Source organism: Carcharodon carcharias, chromosome 1, assembly GCF_017639515.1.
Source record: "Carcharodon carcharias isolate sCarCar2 chromosome 1, sCarCar2.pri, whole genome shotgun sequence".
Taxonomy (NCBI): Eukaryota; Metazoa; Chordata; class Chondrichthyes; order Lamniformes; family Lamnidae; genus Carcharodon; species Carcharodon carcharias.
In genome coordinates this window covers 168716945-168737623 of record NC_054467.1, presented here as the reverse complement: position 1 = coordinate 168737623, position 20679 = coordinate 168716945, and the positions used below count along the sequence as shown (strand labels likewise).

At 44.6% G+C, this 20679-nt stretch overlaps 1 protein-coding gene across 1 annotated transcript in view; it reads right to left on the bottom strand.

The window, feature by feature from the left end:
* The window catches only part of adamts6 (ADAM metallopeptidase with thrombospondin type 1 motif, 6), a 347102-nt gene that overhangs the window by 32949 nt on the left and 293474 nt on the right, over positions 1–20679 (bottom strand). The window contains exons 18-19 of the mRNA XM_041191657.1: positions 19857–19937; positions 18561–18724 (exon numbers count right to left, since the gene is read on the bottom strand). Of these exons, the coding sequence (XP_041047591.1) occupies positions 18561–18724; positions 19857–19937 (245 nt within the window). The remainder of the gene's footprint in view (positions 1–18560; positions 18725–19856; positions 19938–20679) is intronic.

The window sequence follows — 20679 nt, the reverse complement described above, 5'->3', positions numbered from 1 at the left end:
TCACCTTCAGAGCAACCAGCATTGGATACTCTCCAAGTCCATGTGGTGTGAGTTCCTCACGGAGAATATGACAAATATGAACTACCACATCCCTAGACAAGTGAAAGCATCTGTGGCACTGTCTTTCGCTCATCCCCATGTATGAGCTGCATCTTCTGTAGGCCCTTATTTGCACCAAAGATCTTCGTCAATTTGACCCCTCCTTGTCAGCATCTAGGTCTTCCTGGGCTCTTGTTCCTCAAGGCACCTGTCTTTTTTTTAGCTGTGCAAATCAGCAACAGGGCCTTCTTCCCCTCATTCTAACTAAAGCTATCAAGAAGACAGTGTTGCCTGCAGCCTGCATTCTCCACTCCTTCTTGCATCTGTGAGCAATCAATGGTAGTTCCTGTGGAATGGTCTCCCTCCATGTACAAGGCAGGTATGCAATCTCCAGCCCTTGACTTGCCCTCAGTCTGTACATGGCATTCAAAGACAACCCCTTGCAGGATCATATCATCCCGGATGATGACACGTTGCTGAGCTTTCTACCCAGATGTGACTGCGCATTCACAATGAAGGTCTTGATTAGGGTCAAAAAACCCAAGTCCCAGACAACTAGCCATCACAGTCAGCCTTGTGTTAGTTGTCCGCCAGTAACATTGAGAAAAAACTATCGATACCCACTCCTTGCACTTCTGTCCTGACTGCAAGCATGGTGCCTTGATTGCCATGATCAGTGCACTGGGAACATGGAGGCTTGTAGGGCCCATGCTGTCTCTGCGAAGCAGCCTTAGCTATTTTTTTGACCCTACATCCATTCTGACATGCCTCTGTGAGGATCACATGCCAATTAAGACCATATGCACCACAGCACCTAAACTGAATGGATTTTCGCCTGAATGCACAATGTTGGTAAAGGAGCCAAGCTCATTCATTATGCATTAGACCTCGAGTCCAGCACTCAGCTGAGCCATGCTTTCCACGGTTTGAGCAGGAAATTTATAGGGCGCCCCTTCAATTAACCAAGATTGAACTCCTGTACGCCCAGAGACCCCTCCCCGATTGTTTTTTTTTGTAGCTTGTTTTTTGAACTGCATCATTCTTAAGTGAGCTCGAAAATGGTGCTGCTGACTTTTGTCCATGAGACCAGCTTCTAACCTCCCCCTATTACCCACTAAGTCCCTCCCATCCTCCTCCAGGCTCATTGCCTCCTAATTCCCATCCCTCCTGTCACTATCCAGCCTCCCTGTTGCCCTTGACCCTATAATTGCTCGTGTGGATATTTCTGTCCTCCCTCTGAACCTTTAATGTTGATGTCCCCATGTCCTTTGTTGACCTGAATCCTCCCCTTCTCGAGGCCGCATGCAGCCTGACTTTTCAGGACCTCCCGCCCCACCCATGAGACTATCCAGTACCACCCACCACCCCCCACCTGACTTACAGGATGTAGAGGCCTCTAAATGTTACTGTGCCATCTGCCTCACAATACCATGACTCCAACCCCCAAGACCAAATTCCTTGGGTGACTGACCACACCCTGCGCACCATACTGTGTACAACCCATCACCGGAGAGGCCTTCCCCACCCAAGACCTGGACCAAGACAGACTTGTCAGACAGAGCCCTCTAACATGGCCAGTACAGACGCAGGGCAGTCTCTTCAATCTGCCCCCGACAGCGTAGTCTTAGCCTCACGGCAGTCTGTTCAATCTGCCCCTGACAACATGGCCTCAGCCCCAGGACTGTCTCTGGCTCTTCCTTGGACAGTCTTATAACTATTGCCCCAGGACACACTTACACTACTCCACTCTATTCCTTGACCACCCTGTCCGTCTCGCCCCTCCACTGCCATGTTCCACACACCCCTCGAGTCCTGCCTCAGTCTCTCCCCTCCCCTCCCATGTTCACCACTTCCAGTCCTGCCTCTGTCTCCCCTCTCCCCGCTAATCTTCCCTCCTGTGCCCAGCCTTGGCCACTTAATTTGGAGGGGAAAGTGATTCCGGCGAGTTGGCCTTTAAATGAGCATTCGTGAGATGTAAATTATGCAAATGTGGTTCTGGTTATAGATCAGCCAGAAACTCGACCTGCCTTTAACCCACCATCAAAGTTGGGAGAACAAAATTCCAAACTAATTTCCCGCCAGCAGGAAGCTGACTTTTCTGATCACGCCAAATTTGGTGTCCCATTATCCACAATTCCCACCACTGGTGGGAGCAGAAAATTCCGTCCAATGTAATTATAATGGGAGATTTTAACTTCACAGCAACTGTGAAGAAGCAGACAGCTCAAGTAGTAAATACAATTGCCTAGGAATAGTATTGTATCCAAATTGGGGTGCAATCTGGAAGCAACACATGATGCAAAACAATCAATGAGTCTGACAGCAAGAGCAGGGCAAATTGGTCTACTGGCCTCATCAGCATATTACCGATGAGCTGTGGATGTTATTTGTGGCCGCAGAGGCAGGAAGCGTGGCAAAATCAGCTGTATCAGAAAGTAGCCAACTGCCTCAAGAGAGTCCTGGGAACTAGGGGAGTGAGGTTGTGAGAGACAACTGAGAGGAGGTTTGACTGCTGACCGCCAGCAATCCAAGGTTGTACATTCATCTGGTGGTGGGGCCAATCCCACAGGGCATGGCTCCACACTGAGGACTGTAAATTTGGAAAATTATTCTTATTACACAAACACAGATAGAGGAATTTCAGACCAACGTGTTGATCATTTGTTACTAATGTTAATTTCATTTGCATAGAGTTCAGCTTTTTCTCCTGATAATGGTTAAGTGAAGTTCCATATGCTTGCTGGTACAGCCAGCAAGGAAGTCTGTCTGTGCCATTACACCTCACCTATGAAAAACCATGGTCAAAGCCAGCTGGAAGAAAAGGAACAAACTTTCGAGCAGCTGTTAAAGGTCAAACTCTAAGTGAGTGCTGGATTCTACCTCAGGTTCCAAAGATTCCACAAAGCAGGTTCAACATTTAAAAGACAACTTTCAAACGGTTCATAAATTGCAAGTTATATTTAATGGTTATAATTGCAGATTTCAAGAATTAGGATGTTTTTTGGTCAGGGGAAATGAAAACAGAAATGGAGCCAATTATGCATTACTTGTCCCAGATTTCCCTCTGTGGTAACTAATTTATTTTTTATTCATTCATGGGATGTGGGCTTTGCTGGCTGGGCCAACATTTATTGCCCATTCCTAGCTGCCTTGAGAAGGTGGTGGTGAGCTGCCTTCTTGAACCGCTGCAGTCCATGTGGTGTGGGTACACCCACAGTGCTGTTAGGAAGGGAGTTCCAGGATTTTGACTCAGCAACAGTGAAGGAACGGCGATATATTTCCAAGTCAGAATGGTGAGTGACTTGGAGGGGAACTTCCAGGTGGTGGTGTTCCCATCTATCTGCTGCCCTTGTCCTTCTGGATGGTAGTGGTTGTGGGTCTGAAAGGTGCTGTTGAAGGAGGTTTGGGGAGTCAGGAGGTGAGTTACTCATCGCACGATTCCTAGTCTCTAACCTGCTCTTGTAGCCACAGTATTTATATGGCTAGTCCAGTTCAGTTTCTGGTCAATGATAACACCCAGGATGTTGATAGTGGGGGATTCAGTGATGGTAATGTTACTGAACATCAATGGTTGGATTCTCTCTTGTTAGAGATAGTCATTGCCTGGCACTTGTATGGCACAAATGTTACTTGCCACCTGTCAGCCCAAGCCTGGATATTGTCCAGGTCTTGCTGCATTTGGACATGGACTACTTCAGCATCTGAGGAGCTGCGAATGGTGCTGAACATTGTGCAATCATCAGCGAGCATCCCCACTTCTTACCTTATGATGGAAGGAAGGTCAGTGATGAAGTAGCTGAAGATGGTGGGCCGAGGACACTACCCTGAGGAACTCCTGCAGTGATGTCCTAGAGCTGAGATGACTGACCTCCAACAACTACAACCATCTTCGTTTATGCTAGATATGACTCCAACCAGCAGACAGTTTTCGCCCTAATTCTCATTGACTCCAGTTTTGCTAGGGCTCCTTGATGCCACACTCGGTCAAATGCGGCCTTGATGTCAAGGGCAGTCACTCTCACCTCACCTCGGGAGTTCAGCTCTTTTATCCATGTTTGAACCAAGGCTGTAATGAGGTCAGGAGCTGAATGGCTCTGGCGGAACCCAAACTGGGCATCAGTGAGCAGATTATTCCTAAGCAAATGCAGCTTGATAGCACTGTTGATGACCCCTTCCATTACTTTGATGATGGAGAGTAGACTGATAGGGTGGGAATTGGCCAGGTTGGATTGTCCTGCTTTTTGTGTACAGGACAAACCTGGGCAATTTTTCACAAACTGAGTAGATGCCAGTGTTGTAGCTGTACTAGAACTGCTTGGTTAGGGGCGGGGCATGTTCTGGAACACAAATCTTCAGTACTACTGCAGAATATTGTCAGGGCCCATAGCCTTTGCAGTATCCATTGCCTTCAGCCATTTCTTGATATCACGTGGAGTGAATAGAATTGGCTAAAGACTGGTATCTGTGATACTGGGGACCTCCGGAGGAGGCCAAGATGAAATTGGGCTTTTCATTTAAAGTTACGTTTTATTCATTATCTATTGATTCAGCACCCCAATCCAGATTTATAATAATTGATATTCACCCGTTCCATGGATGCTCCATCCCAAATCCTGGACTCAGGGATATTTGCACACTTCTACTGGAAATCTGTACTATTTACTATGGAACTGTGACACTAGGAGCAGGTGGGAGGAGGATTTTGAGGAGGGGTTGTTGTAATCCTTCGCCTCAGTTTAAGTGAGAGACTTAAAAGTTTCCATAACACAATCAATCACTCTGTAAGCATCCTATCCTTTTAAATTTAAAATCTTCCTCAAATGACCTGAACAACAATGGACACTATCAATGTAATCCCCTCATCTGTAACTCTTTCGAGTACAAACCCGTTTCCATCTGTTTCAGATGAAGTTACATTGTTTCATAGTTTGCCATTGTGAGATTTGAACTCTTGATACTCTTTTGAGTAAACCTGTTTCCATCTGTTTCAGATGAAGTTACATTGTTTCATAGCTTGCCATTGTGAGATTTGAACTCTTGATACTCTTTTTGAGTAAACCTGTTTCCATCTGTTTCAGATGAAGTTACATTGTTTCATAGTTTGCCATTGTGAGATTTGAACTCTTGATCTGGGGGTTACAAACCCAGTACCATAACCACTTGGCTATTTAGGCCAAGCTAAAGGAACACATTTCCATCTGTTTCAGATGAAGTTACATTGTTTCATAGTTTGCCATTGTGAGATTTGAACTCTTGATCTTGGGGTTACAAACCCAGTACCATAACCACTTGGCTATTTAGGCCAAGCTCCCCTCATCTGTATCATATCATAACACAATAACCCCAACTGCCAGCAAAGCTGAGGCCAATTGTCTCAAAGGAAAACCTTCCATTGATTGGAGTCACACCTGATATAGGGAAGGCGATGGCTTAGTGGTATTGTCACTAGACTAGTAATTCAGAGAGCCAGGATAATGCTCTGGGGAGCCAGGCTTGAATCTCACCACAGCAGACAAACTCAATAAAAATCTAGAATTAAATGTCTAATGATTTGTCGATTGTTGCAAAAGCCCATTTGGTTCATTAATGTGCTTTGGAGACATTTCCTGGTCTGGTCTGGCCTATATGTGACTCCAGATCCACAGCAATGTGTTTGACTCTTAAATTCCCTTTGAAATGGCCTAGCAAGCCATTCAGTTGTATGAAACCACTACAAAGCCTCAAAAAAGGAATGAAACTGGATAGACTGATCTAAGCACTGGAAACAACAACAGCAATCTCAGTCCTGTCAACTCTGCAAAGTCCTCCTTACTAACATCTGGGGGCTAGTGCCATAATTGAGACAGCTGTCTCACAGAATAGTCATCTTCATGAAATCATATCTTACAGATAATATCCCAGGCATCACCATCACCATCTCTGGGTATGTCCTGTCTCATCAACAGGACTGACTCAGCAGAGGTGGCAGTACAGTTGGGAGGCAGTTGCCCAGGGAGTCTTCAAGATTGACTCCAGACCCATGAAGTCTCATGGCATCATCACATATGGGCAAGGAAACCTCCTTACTATCGCAATGTACTGCCCACCCGTCGTCAGCTGATGAATCAGTGCTCCTCCATGTTGAACACGGCTCGGAAGAAGCAATGAGGGTGGCAAGGGTGCAGAATGTACTCTAGATGGGGGACTTCAATCTCCATCACCAAGAGTGGTGCGGTAGCATCACTACTAACCGAGCTAGCTGAATCCTAAAGTACAAAGCTGCCAGACTGGATCTGTGACAGGTGGTGAGAGAAAAACATACTTGACCTCATCCTCACCAACCTGCCTGCCGCAAATGCATCTGTCCATGACAGTATTGGTAGGAGTGACCACCACTGTGGTGATGAAGTCCCGCCTTCACATTGAGGATACCATCCATGGTATTGTGTGGCACTATCGCCGTGCTAAATGGGAGAGATTTCAACCAGATCTTGCAGCTCAAGACTGGGCAACCATGAGGCGCTGTGGGTCATCAGCAGCAGCAGAATTGTACTCAAACACAATCTGTAACTTCATGGCCCGGCATATCCCCCACTCTTCCATTACCATCAATCCAGTGGATCAACACCGGTTCAATGAAGAGTGCAGGAGGGCATGCCAGGAACAGCACCAGGCATACCTAAAAATGAGGTGTCACCCTGGTGAAGCTATAACACAGGACTCCTTGTGTGCCAAACAGCATAAACAGCAAGTGATAGACAGAGCTAAGCAATCCCACAACCAAGAAATCAGATCTAAGCTCTGCGATCCTGCCAAATCCAGTTCTGAATGGTGGTGGACAATTAAACAACTCACTGGATGAGGAGGCTCCACAATTATCCCCATCCTCAATGATGCGGCAGTCCAGCACATCAGTGCAAAAGATAAGGTGGAAACATTTGCTACAATCTTCAACCAGAAATGTCTTCTCCGGAGGTCCCCTGCATCACAGATGCCATTCTTCAGCTAACTTGATTCACTCGACGTGGTATCAAGAAACAACTGAAGGCACTGGATACTGCAAAGACTATGGGCCTTGACAATATTCCAGCAATAGCACTTAAGACTTGTGCTCCAGAATTTGCCACATCCCTAGTCAAGCTGTTCCAGTACAGCTACAACACTGGCATCTTTCTGGCAATGTGGAAAATTGCCCAGGTATGTCCTGTCCACCAAAAGCAGGACAAATCCAACCCGGCCAGTTACCATCCCATCAGTCTACTCTCCATCCATCAGTAAAGTAATGGAAGGCGAGTCAAACACATTGCTGTGGGTCTGGAGTCACATATAGGCCAGACCAGACCAGGAAATGTCTCCAAAGCACATTAATGAACCAAATGGGCTTTTGCAACAATCGACAAATCATTAGACATTTAATTCTAGATTTTTATTGAGTTTGTCTGCTGTGGTGAGATTCAAGCCTGGCTCCCCAGAGCATTATCCTGGCTCTCTGAATTACTAGTCTAGTGACAATACCACTAACCATCAACAGTGCTATCAATCAGCAATTGCTTAGCAATAACCTGCTCACTTACGCCCAGTTTGGGTTCTGCCAGAGCCACTCAGCTCCTGACCTCATTACAGCCTTGGTTCAAAAATGGACAAAAGAGCTGAACTCCTGAGGTGAGGTGAGAGTGACTGCCCTTGACATCAAGGCTAGATTGACCGAGTGTGGCACAAGGAGCCCCAGCAAAACTGGAGTCAATGGGAATCAGAGGGAAAACTCTCCACAGGTTGGAGTCATACCTAGCACAAAGGAAGATGGTTGTGGTTGTTGGATGTCAGTCATCTCAGCTCCAGGACATCACTGCAGGAGTTCCTCAGGTTAGTGTCCTAGGCCCAAACATATTCACCTGCTTCATTAATAACCTTCCTTCCATTATAAGGTCAGAAGTGGGGATGTTCACTGATGATTGCACAATGCTCAGCACCATTCGCAACTCCTCAGACACTGAAGCAGTCCATGTCCAAATGCAGCAAGACCTGGACAATATCCAGGCTTGGGCTGACAAGTGGCAAGTAACATTCGTGCCACACAAGTGCCAGGCAATGACCATCTTCAACAAGAGAGATCTAACCATCGCCCCTTAATGTTCAATGGCATTACCATCACTAAATCCCCCACTATCAACATCCTGGAGGTTACCATTGACCAGAAACTGAACTGGACTAGCCATATAAATACTGTGGCTACAAAAGCAGGTCTGAGGTTAGGAATCCTGAACCAAGTAATTCACCCTCTGACTCCCCAAAGCCTGTCCACCATCTACATGGCTCAAGTCAGGAGTGTGATGGAATACTTCACACTCGCCTAGATGAGTGCAGTTCCCTCAACACTCAAGAGGTTTGACATCATCCAGGACAAAGCAGCCAACTTGATTGGCACCATATCCACAAACATTCATTTCCTCCACCACTGACGCACAGTCGCAGCAGTGTGTATCATCTAAAAGATGCATTGCAGGAACTCACTAAGGCTCCTTCAACAGCACCTTGCAAACCCACGACCATTACCATCTAGAAGGACAAGGGCAGCAGATGCATGGAAACACCATCACCCGGAAGTTCCAATCCAAGTCACTCACCATCCTGACTTGGAAATATATCGCCATTCCTTTGCTGTCACTGGGTCAAAATCCTGGAACTCCCTCCTTAATGGCTCTATGGGTGTACTTGCATCACAGGAATGCAGCAGTTCAAGAAGGCAGCTCATCGCCACCTTCTCAAGGGCAACTAGGGATGGGCAATAAATGCTGGCCCAGCCAGCGAAGCCCACATCCCATGAATGAAAAAAAAAGAGACGACCCGCCAGGCCCTTCTTTGAACGACTGGGCATGCACAATAAACGTGGTCTTGCCAGGATCACCCATATCCTAAAAATAACTTTTTAAAAATATGGTGAGGCTTGCCCGCAGGATTAAGAAGTCAGAAATGTATCCCTATAAACTAATGAACACAATGGGACAATTCTGTTCTGGATAAATGACTGTGAGGCTTGCTGATCTCTATGCCCAAATTCCCATGATGCACTCCCAGCTGATAAACCTCAATATCTGGATTACAAATTTGTAAGATTTGCCCTTAATTATACATGGGTTCATTTCTGGGTATGAATACATTTCAATGGATGATTCCAGCTCAAGTAATTTTCAAAGGAGCCAGATGACCAAACATTTTAATGGAGAAGGTATGGCATGATTCCCAAACTTGTTTTTGTTTGGAGAGCGAGTACAGCCAGAAGAGCTTAGTGTTCTCGCAATGATAGCATGAAAAATTGATACAATGATGCATTCTGACATGATCATTGTCATCACATTGTGTGCCTGCAAAGAACAAAAAGAAGGCTTTGGCAAGCGTTGAAACTAGTGTTCCTTTAGCTTACTAATCAGGCAGGCTGGTAATTAAGAGGATAATTGGTACACTCTGTTGCTAGTTACAAGACATATTTGTGCCTCTACACCATGGAGACCTTCTACTGGCTATTAGCAGTCCTGTATACACCTTCCTTGTTCCCTCTGTAAATATGACATTACCATAGTCTCTTCTGTTCTTGCAATTCACAATGGCAACTGCAACACCTTTCCAAAAAAAACAATGTCTGCATGCACAACAAATTCTAAACACCATTGCTGGGAAATTGGGCTCCGTAGCACCATTGGTGCTGGCACTACAGAAGCCCCATAGCCATAACATGACAATTGACAAGACTTGCACTTATAGTCAGTTCTGGCGCAGCCTATACATTGTGCCCCAGGCTTGGAATATTGCGAGCATTCTAGCTGATTGGACGCATGTTTCTGAAACTTGGACTGTGTTGCTCCTCTGAACGCCTGTGTTAATCAGTCATAGCTGTACATGTGTTCAGCTGCACAAGGGAACCCCCACCACCCCAATCAACAGTGTTATTTAAAGGGCCAGTCATCCAGCATGCAGGTAAGGTGTTTTTGTCTTAATTCCACGATGGTAAAGTTTGTAGAAGTTGCATGGCTTGCTTTTTGGAGATCTGTTGGTGAGCTTGTGCATCCACTCAGGGAGGGTAGAGGATTTCATCACCCAAGATATGGGGGCTGTTGTGCAGTACCTCCAAGTCTGCAACATGACCAACAAATAGAGCAGAGGCTGCAGAAAAGGGAAGCTCTACAAAGAGGGTGGAGGCTCTTCACAGAAGGCCCCAGCAGCACAAGTTTTCTGAGAGCACTTCTCCAACATCCATCTGAGCCAGGAACAATACTGAGGTGACTCAGCTTCACCAAGGTGAGGGTTATAGAACTGTGTCACCTCCATCAAAACAACCTGGAGACTCACACAGGGTGAGGATGGCACTGTAGTGGCCATCAAAGTCAGAGTGGCACTGAACCTACAGCACAGGACTACTTGCATGCTAAACAATGGAAGTAGCATGTGTTAGACTGAGCTAAGTGATCCGACGGCCAACAGATTAGATCAAAGCTCTGCAGTCCTGCCACATCCAGTTTGAAATTGTGGTCAATAATTAAGTGTCTAACCAGAGGAGGAGGCTCCACAAACATTCCCATTTTCAATGATTGGGTCAGTGTAAAAGACAAAGCTGCAACTATCTTCAGCCAAAAGTGCCACATGGATGATCGATCTTGGCCTTCTCCTGAGGTTCCCTTCACTATGGATGCCAGTTTTCAGTCAATTCAAATCACTCCACAGAATAAAGGAACGGCTGAAGGCACAGGATACTGCAAAGGCCGTGGGCCCTAACAACATAGCCGCAGTAGTACTGGAGACTTGTGCTGAAGAACTAGCTGTGCCTCTAAACAAGTGTTCCACTACAGCAACAACACTGGCACCTACCCAGCAATGTGGAAAATTGTCCAGGTGTGTCCTGTCCACAAAAATCCAACCTGTTCAATTACCACCCCATTAGTCATCTCAATCATTAGTAATGTGATGGAAGGCGTCATTAACAGTGCTATCAAGGGGCACTTACTCTGCTCACTGACACTGAGTTTGGATTCCACCAGGGGCACTGGGTTCCTGACCTCACCACAGCAAATATGAAAGCAAAATACTACAGATGCTGTTAATCTGAAATAAAAAGAAAATTCTGGAAATGCAAAGCAGGTCAGGCAGCATCTGTGGAGAGAAACAAGGTTAATGGTTCAGGTTGATGACCGTACATCAGAACTCTTGAAGGGTTATCAACCTGAAATGTTTAACTCTGATTCTCTCCACAGAGGCTGCCTGACCCTCTGAGTCTTTCCATAATTTTTGTTTTTATTACAGCCTTGGTTCAAACATGGACAAAAGAGCTGAACTCCAGAGGTGAAGTGACAGTATCTGCCCTTGACATGAAGGCAGCATTGGACTGAGTGTGGCATCAAGGAGCCCGAGAAAAATTGACGTCAACAGAATCAGGAGGAAAACTCTCTGCTGGTTGGAGTCAAACCTTGCGCAAAGGAAGATAATAAGACCATAAGCCATAGGAACAGAAATTAGGCCATTCGGCCCATCAAGTCTGCTCCGCCATTCACTCATGGCTGATAAGTTTCTCAACCACATTTTCCCGCCTTCTCCCTGTAATGGTTGTGGTTGTTAAAGGTCAGTCATCTCAGTCCCAGGACATCACGGGAGGAGTTCCTCAAGGTAGTGTCCTAGGCCCAACCATCTTCAGCTTCTTCATCAATGAACTTCCCTCCATCATAAGGTCAGAAGTGGGGATGTTCACTGATGATTGCACAATGTTCAGCACCGTTTAGAACTTTTCAAACACTGAAGCCGTCCATGCCCGCATGTAGCAAGATAACATTCAGGTTTGGGCTGACAAGTGGCAAGTAACACTTGTGGCACACAAGCGCCAGTCAATGACCATCTCCAAGAACAAAGAATCTAACCATCTCCAATTGGCAATCAATGGTATTACCATCACTGAATCCCCCACTATCAACAACCTGGGGGTTACCATTGACCAGAAACTGAACTGGACTAGCCATATAAATCCTGTGACTACAAGAGTGGGTCAGAGAATGGGAATTCTGTGGGAGTAATTCACCTCCTGACTCCTCAAATCCTGTCCACCATCTGCAAGGCACAAGTAAAGAGTGTTTCCATTTTTCTGGATGAATGCAGCCCCATCAAGAAGCTGACACCATGCAGGACATAGGAAGTCTCTTGAATATGACCCCACCCATCAGCTTAAATATTCACTCCCTCCACCACCAGTATCCTTTCCATAACATTTTTAAAAATACACATACTTAAATAGAAATAAAGTAGTTTTTTATGTGTTTATGCATTAAACTTTATACGTTTCCATTGTGTCTGTCTTGTGTTTGCCTTTCCCTGTCTTGGTGCTCCTATGCAGCAGTCTGAGGTAGCTAGCTGCGAGACGACAGCAAGGAACTGGTGGAATGGTAGTGGGGGGAGCATGAACAATGTCATCCTTTTTTTCATTCATTCATTCATGGGATGTGGGCATCACTGGCTAGGCCAGCATTTATTGCCCATCCCTAATTGTCCTTGTTCAGGGGGCATTTAAGAATCAACCACTTTGCTGTGAGTCTGGAGTCACATGTAGGCCAGATCAGGTAAAGACAGCAGATTTCCTTTCCTAAAGGACATTAGTGAACCAGATAGGCTTTTATGACAATCAGTAATGGTTTTGTGGTCATCATTGGTGCTGGATCCTGTGGAGCCTCATCGCCAGTTTGTTGTGAGTGGGGGCTGAGTTGGTACTATTGATAGAGTTGATCAGCAGACTCTTTTTAGATGGAAAACTTCTAGTTCATTTACAAAGGTATTCAGCAGCAACTACAGTTTAAATTTCACTTCAAACTCTATCTCTACACTACAGTACCAACTACTAACTACAGAGGTAGCCCGTGCTACACTCTGATTGGGGTTTAAAGATCATGTGATCTTCCTTAACAACCATTCTTCTTAATGGTATATTACGTATTAGATAAAACCATAATAACCACAATCAATCTTTCAATTGAATTCAAATTTCACCATCTGCTATGGCTCTCTGAAACACCAGCCCAGTGACAATGCCACTATGCCACCATCTCCCCAGCCTAAGAGAGGTTTTGTGCCTCATGGAGCCAGTGTAAACTAGCAAGTAACATAAAAGCAGACAGTAAGAGCTTCTTTAAAAAGCAAGAGAGAGGCCAAAGTGAACATAGGCACCGTAGAGAATGAGGCTGGGGAAATAATAATGAGGTACCGGAAAATTACAGAGGAATTGAGTAAGTATTTTGCATCAGTCTTCACAGTAGAAGACACTAATAGCATTCTAAAAATACTAAACAATCAAGGGGTAAAAGTGGGGGAAGGAAATAAATACAACAACTATCACCAGAGAAAAGGTACTAGGGAAATTAATGGCGTTAAAAACTGATAAGTCCCCTGGACCTGATGGGTTGCATCCTAGGATATTAAAGGATGTAGCTACACAGATAGTGGATGCTCTGGTAGTAATCTTCCAAGAATCCTTAGATTATGGAAAAGTCCCAGAAGATTGTGAAACTGCCAATGCAACACCCTTATTCAAAAAGGGAGGGAGACAAAAAACAGATAACTATAGGTCAGCTAGCTTAACATCCATCATTGGGAAAATGTTAAGAGTCTATTATAAAGGATGTAATAGCACAGTGTTTAGAAATGCATAATATAATCAAGCAGAGTCAGTCTGACAAATTTATTAGAATTCTTTGAGGGAGTAGCAAGCAGGATAGATAAAGGGGAACCAGTAGATGTAATATATTTGGATTTTGAAAAGGCGTTTGAAAAGGTACTGCACATAAGGCTACTTAATAAGATGAGCCCATGGCGTTGGGGGTAGTATATTAGCATGGATAGAGGATTGGCTAACTAATAGAAGACACAGAATTGGGATAAGGGGGGCATTTTCAGGACAGTAACCTGTAACTAGTGGAGTGCCACAGGGATCAGTGCTGGGATCACAATTATTTACAATATATATTAATGACTTGGATGAGGGAAGCGAATGTAATGTCGCCAAATTTGCGGATGACACAAAGAGGGATATAAGGTTAAGTGAGTGGGCAAAAACTTGGCAGATGCACTATAATGTGGGAAAATGTGAAGTTATGCACTTTGGCAGAAGAATAGAGGAGCTGAATGTTATTTAAATGGAGAAAGAATGCAGAAAGCTGCAGCGCAGAGGGATTTGGGGTCCTCGTGCATGAATCCCAAAAAGCTACCATACAAGTTCAATAGGTAATAGGGAAGGCTAATGGAATGTTGACCTTTATTTCAAAAGATATGGAGTATAAAAATAGGGAAGTCTTGCTAAAACTATACAAGGCACTAGTTAGACCCCACCTGGAAAACTGAACAGTTTTGGTCCCCTTATCTAAGGAAAGATATAGTGGCATTGGAGGCAGTCCAGAGAAGGTTCACTAGGTTGATCCCAGGTATGGAGGGATTTTCTTAAGAGGAATGGTTGAGTAGGTTGGGCCTGTGCTCATAGGAGTTTAGAAGATTGAGAGGCGGCCTTGTTGAAACATATAAGAATCTTAGGGGGTTTGACAGGGTAGATGCTGAGAGGTTGTTCCCCCTTGTGGGAGAGCCTAGGATCAGAGGGCATAATCTCAGGGTAAGTGGTCACTCATTTAAGACAGAGATGAGGAGGAATTTCTTCTCTCAGTGGGTAGTTAATCTATGGAATTCTTTACCACAGAGGGCTGTAGAGGCTGGGCTGTTAAGTATATTCAAGGCTGAGATAGATAGATTTTTAATCACTAAGAGAATCAAGAGGTATGGGGAAAAGGCAGGAAAGTGGAGTTGAGGATTATCATATCAGCCATGATCTCACTGAATGGTAGAGCAGATTCGATTGGCCGAATGGCCTACTTCTGCTTCTACATCTTATGGTCTTATACTTTACTGTCCTAGGATGGCATTTCAGCAATCCTGGTAATCTGCTGGAGGATAGATTGTTGAACAATTGTGGGAGCCATGTCCTTTTGAAGACTGAGATCCACAGTCACGGTGGCAGCAGTCTGAGCCTGCACAGCAGAAAGCATGTATCTCATGGCCTTGTGTGCGTTTCCACTACAGCATGGAGATATAGCTAGCTTTCACAACATCACAGCTGAAGCTGAGAAAATGGCCACCAGACGCTGCATCATGGCTGGACCTGCAAGTGCAAAGCATCACTTCAATGCTGGAAAGGATGGGCTCCAAGCTCTGCATGATTTCCTATGTTACTTTAGAGCTGGACTCCTCTATGCTCCTTGGCAGTGACTGGAGGTTGACTGGCAGGCCTATCAAATGCTCCAAGTATCACGATGCGTATCCTCATCAACATTATCTTGAAGCTCGGCTCATCAAAGCTCTCATTTAAGTTCCTGTAGCAGAACTCCTCTGCAACCCTACCTCTGGTGAGCCTCCGTTCCCCAGGCTTGGCCACAGCCCACTTGAGCCCGGTGCCTCACCATGGTCCCAACTCTATTTTAGCCTCTAAAAGTTGTGCAGTGCCAGTATCTGAGCATCTTTCCTTTGCAGCATCTGAGAAGTTGCGGTGTGCAAGGTGGGGGAGGGGGGTCCTATGCTTTTCAACTGACCTCACAGACATTTTTGGAAAAAAAGATTCTCGAGAGCTCCAGGCCTCATACTGGTGGTGACGATAATGATGCCTGACCTGTTAAGTTCCTGCAGGCTTTTAAATTCTGTGCCAACATGTTGGCCAAGATTTCAGGCCCTCCCACTGCTGATTTATTTTGGCACAACTGGGCTGACATGAAAGGAATTAGATTAAGTATGTATTCAGATCCCTACCCAGGTTTACCTTCCTGATATTTCTCTCCCATCTAAAATTGCTATGGATAATGGGGACCATTTAAAGATTAAGCTTTCCCAACCACTTGAGTTTTTTTTTGAGAAACCCTCTGCCACTGTAGTGACTATTGGAACTATAACTCTCCAGCAGGCTTCTCCATGTGGTACTAATGAACTTGAGATGGGAAAACCAGCCAGGGCCACAGGACGGGGAGTTCTCCCAGTGTCCTGGTCAACATTTCTTTCTCAAACTACACCACTGAAACAGATTATCTGGTCATTATCTCATTGCTGTTTTGGGACATTGCCGTGGAGAAACTGACTGCCACATTTCCTACATTCCAACACTTGACTGCATTTCAAAATAAACCTCAATTAACTGTGAGGTGCTTGGGAAGCCCTGAGGTCATGAAGGACACTTATAAATCCAGTTCTTTCTTCCTTTCACTTTTTCTGTGCTGGGCAGAAGTCCCAAAAGGACAACGATGCATTCCAATTCTGGAAATGCTGAATATCTGGTCCCTTATCTCCTGCACCCAAGTAAGTGAGCTTTCAGTCAGTGACAGTCCTCAAGCCTGCAAGATCATACCCCTTGCAAGTGGGTGGACAGGATTCGTGAACAGTCTGAATTCTCAACTTTTTAAAAGGAATCCAAAAGGTAATTAACTGAAGAACCATTTCAAATTTATCTAAAATATGGTGCACCATTTTTATGTGTTTGAGTGTGCACAGAAATTATAACATAATACTACTCACGGAATATTGTTCCCCTGACTTTGCTTCTATATTGGCACAATTCCCCCATGATTGCAAAACAAATGCAGTATATTTGTACATGACACAACTTACAGGAAAAACGAGTTTGTGTTATATGATCAAATTGTTAAAAAAAGACCTGCAATTGCTTTGTTAATAGTACTTGGTGCACCTTCTCAAAATAATGCAATGGGAGGTCCAGTCAATGTTAGATTGTATTCTTCTTTTGCAAAACTAAGCTTGCAGTTCATCAATTGAAACGATAAACTTAGACTAAAAGTGCTAATTATTGTCATGATTGTCAAATTTTTGCTTGATAGCACTCTTGTGAAGCTTCATGGGACATTTTACTACGCCAAAGGTACTAAATAAATGTAAATTATTGCTACATGATGTAAAATATTTCTATTCTTGAACTATATTAGCCATTATCTTATTCAATAGAAATTAGAATTAGTACAATGAGGACCATATCTCTGGAACAGGAATGCTAAAGACAAATGTAGTACAAATCCTTGATGACTCAGCTGGCTGAAGCAGTCAGCAGGACTTTCCCCAGGGATTCTCCTGACAGCCCACTGAAAATTTGGCTAAAGATAGACAGCAATGCCAGTTTACACAATGTATTCGGCGTTTCTGTAGATTTTCCAGAGAGATCCCCTGAGAATATTCCTAGAAAAAGAACACTTGAACCACAAGTCAAGCCCCAACTTTGACTCTCATCCTGTGCTGCTAACTGATCTCAGCCAGGGTAGCAGTAGGTGTGCTATAAGTTTGCATTGGTGGTCCTGTTTTAGGGAGGGGAAAAATCAGACAGGGTTCCAATTCCTGTATGAAGTGCGTGTAAGTGGACAGGGTCAGGCTTGGCTGTAATTGATCCCTGCTGACACTCACCATGTAGTCTGATGGAGAGTAAACTGCAGTTTATTAAAATTCGTTCACGGGATGTGGGCTTTGCTGGCTGGGCCAACATTTATTGTCCATCCCTAGCTGCCCTTGAGGAGGCGGTGGTGAGCTGCCTTCTTGAACCGCTGCAGATCATGTGGTGTAGGTACACCCACAGTGCTGTTTGATCCAACGATAGTGAAGGAACAGTGATATATTTCCAAGTCAGGGTGGTGGGTGACTTGGAAGAGAACTTCCAGGTGGTGGTGTTCCCATTGACCTTCTAGATAGTAATGGTCATGGGTTTGGTAACTGCTGTCTAAGGAGCCTTGGTGAATACCTGCAGTGTATCTCGTAGATGGTACACATTGCTGCTGCTGTGCTTTGGTAATGGAAGGAGTGATTGTTTGTGGATGTGGTGCCAATCAAGCAGGTTGCTTTGTCCTGGGTGGTGTCAAGCTTCTTGAATGTTGTGGGACCTGAACTCATCCAGGCAAGTGGGGAGTATTCCATCACACTCCTGAATTGTGCCTTGTAGATGGTGGACAGGCTTTGGGGAGTCAGGAGGTGAGTTAGTCATCGCAGGGTTCTTAATCTCTGACCTCCTCTTGTAGCCACAGTATTTATATGGCTAGTTCAGTTCAGTTTCTGGTCAATGGTAACCTCCAGGATGTTGATAGTGGAGGATTCAGTGATGGTAATGCCATTGAACTTCAAGGGGTGATGGTTAGATTCTCTCCTGTTGGATATGGTCATTGCCTGGCATTTGTGTGACACGAATGTTACTTGCCGCTGGTAAGCCCAAGTCTGGATGTTGTCCAGGTCTTGCTGCATTTGTACATGCACTGTTTCAGTGTCTGAGGAGTCGTGAATGGTGCTGAACATTGTGTAATCATCAGCCAACATCCCCACTTTTGATCTTATGATGGAAGAAGGGTCATTGATGAAGCAGCTGAAGATGGTTGGGATATCAAACAATCTATAGCAAGGAGCCATCACTTTTAAAAGAGGAAGGGGAGAGGAGAGGATGAAAACAGACAGAAAAAACAGGAATAAAATAAATTAATGCAGGATTTTTTTAGAAGAATTACCATGACAACTAAAGTTTCTGTGGTAGGCCCTAATGCCTCCAGAGACTCTGGTTCATCTGCAGGTCTCCTATAATGGAAAGCTGTGCCAGCAACGTCAAATTTTCTTGGCCAGTCAATGGTCCAGGCACCATTTATGTAATATTCATCGCCTTCAGATTTCAAAGCTATAAGTAAAATTTTCCAAATTACTCTTAAGACAAAACTTCAACAAATTCATCAAAAAACAAAAATGCATTTTGCAAGTAATGTAAAAGTGTAAAGCACTGCCTAAAAATTACCACAACTGAAACTGCTGGAAATACTCAGGAGGTTAGGGAGCAGCTGTGGAGAGACGAAACAGAGCTAATGGGCAGAATTTTCAAACCATGTTGGAGGTGGGACTGCAGATGTAAGACATGGAAAATTGCAGCATGCCATTTTGCGGGCATGTTTCCACCACCAGTGTATTTTTGCTAGAGGCAAGTTTTGCGGGGGCGGCAGTGGGGGGTTGATGGTGATAGCTACCTGCCAGAAAGCAATGGGTAGCCTATTAGCCAATCAAAGGATCAATTAAGAGCAATGTTCTGAGGCCAACCGGAATTTTCTAATTGGTTTGTGAGCTCCCTGTGATAGCTGAAGCATAAAGGTGGCCTCCCAGCAGCAGACCAGGAGCCAGTGCTCCAGCATCATTTTAAACCACACCACTCCCCACCGCCTCCTGCAACTGCAGCTGACATTGCAAGATGGCTCCAGCTGCAGTCACAGACTTCCCCTCCACAATGGCGGGCACGCAGCTCCAGCAAGTTATTGTTTTGAGAAATAATGGTGTTCTCAGAGGGTGCCTCAAACTTGAGGCATCCTCCTCTCTCCTACCTACATGGGCAGTGCACACCTCTGATGGTGGGCAGCCACTCCAGCATCAGGAGCCTGCCCACCACCCTTGATTGGATGGTGGGTTTACCCTCTGGCCACTGATTAGCCGTCCCCTTCAAAATTCCATCAGTTTCAAGGTGCCTGGAAATGATCTGAACTTAAAATGGAAATTTAGCCCAATGATTCAGGTTGGTGCTGCCAGATCTGCTGAGTATTTCCAATGTTTTCTATTTTTGTGCCAGATTTCCAGCATCTGCAGTATTTTGCTTTTGTCATATTGCTTAAAAATCCTTTCAGTAGAGCAGTTTACACACTTTTAAAAAATTGGTAGTTCGTTTAATATTTATAAGCTTGCATCCAATTTTAATCCTTGCAAAGAAAGGAAGCAAATAAATTAAGCAAACAACCCATCTCCATGTATATACTTTATCACGAAAGACTCACCAATGTAGTTTTTTGACATTGCTAACTCTCGTATTTCAATATGAACTGATCCTCTTGGTATCTGTACTACTTCCATGTAACCTGGAAGCATAAAATTTAATACATGAATGACTTTATTTAGATAGAAAGGCTGAAAGTAACCAATTTTGCTCTGCCACTTCAGAGATATGGTGAACCATAGTCTGCATGAGGAAGTTCAAAATGTCCTACTTGTGCCACTACTCTCACCCCCCCTTCAGGTATGCCCCTCCACCATGCCCTAGGACATGTCTTGTCCCCATGCTAAGGTAGGCCCCCTACCCACTCCGCATAGCCTCTTATTCCCCCCATGCCAAGGTATGCCCCCACATACCCCCATGGTGCCTTATGTCCCTATGCCAAGCTATGGCACTTCCATGCCCATTCACCCATTGTACACTGTATAGAAACAACAATCCCTATAGTGACAATAGGATGTTAAAAAAAAACTTTAAAAAAGGCATTCATTGATAACTTCCCACTTCTCAAAAGAAACCTTTTTACTATAGGCCAATAAAGGTGTCAATCATTCATACACTTTAAAGTATCAATAGCAGAAACTGCAAGCACTTGAAACCTCTTTATCTTGTGTAAATAAACATGGTGCAATTGATGGAAGTAATCAGAGAGCCAGAGCTGTCAATCAAGCAATGTTTTCCCTTGGGCTCAGATGTTTCGACAATCTAATGGTTTATGAGCTCTCAGCAAAGGCTCATAATGCATTTTTAGTTGAGTCAAAACAGATGGGAGGCTCATTAATATGCAGGCCCCACCATTTATAGCAGATACATCAGCGTTAATGTAT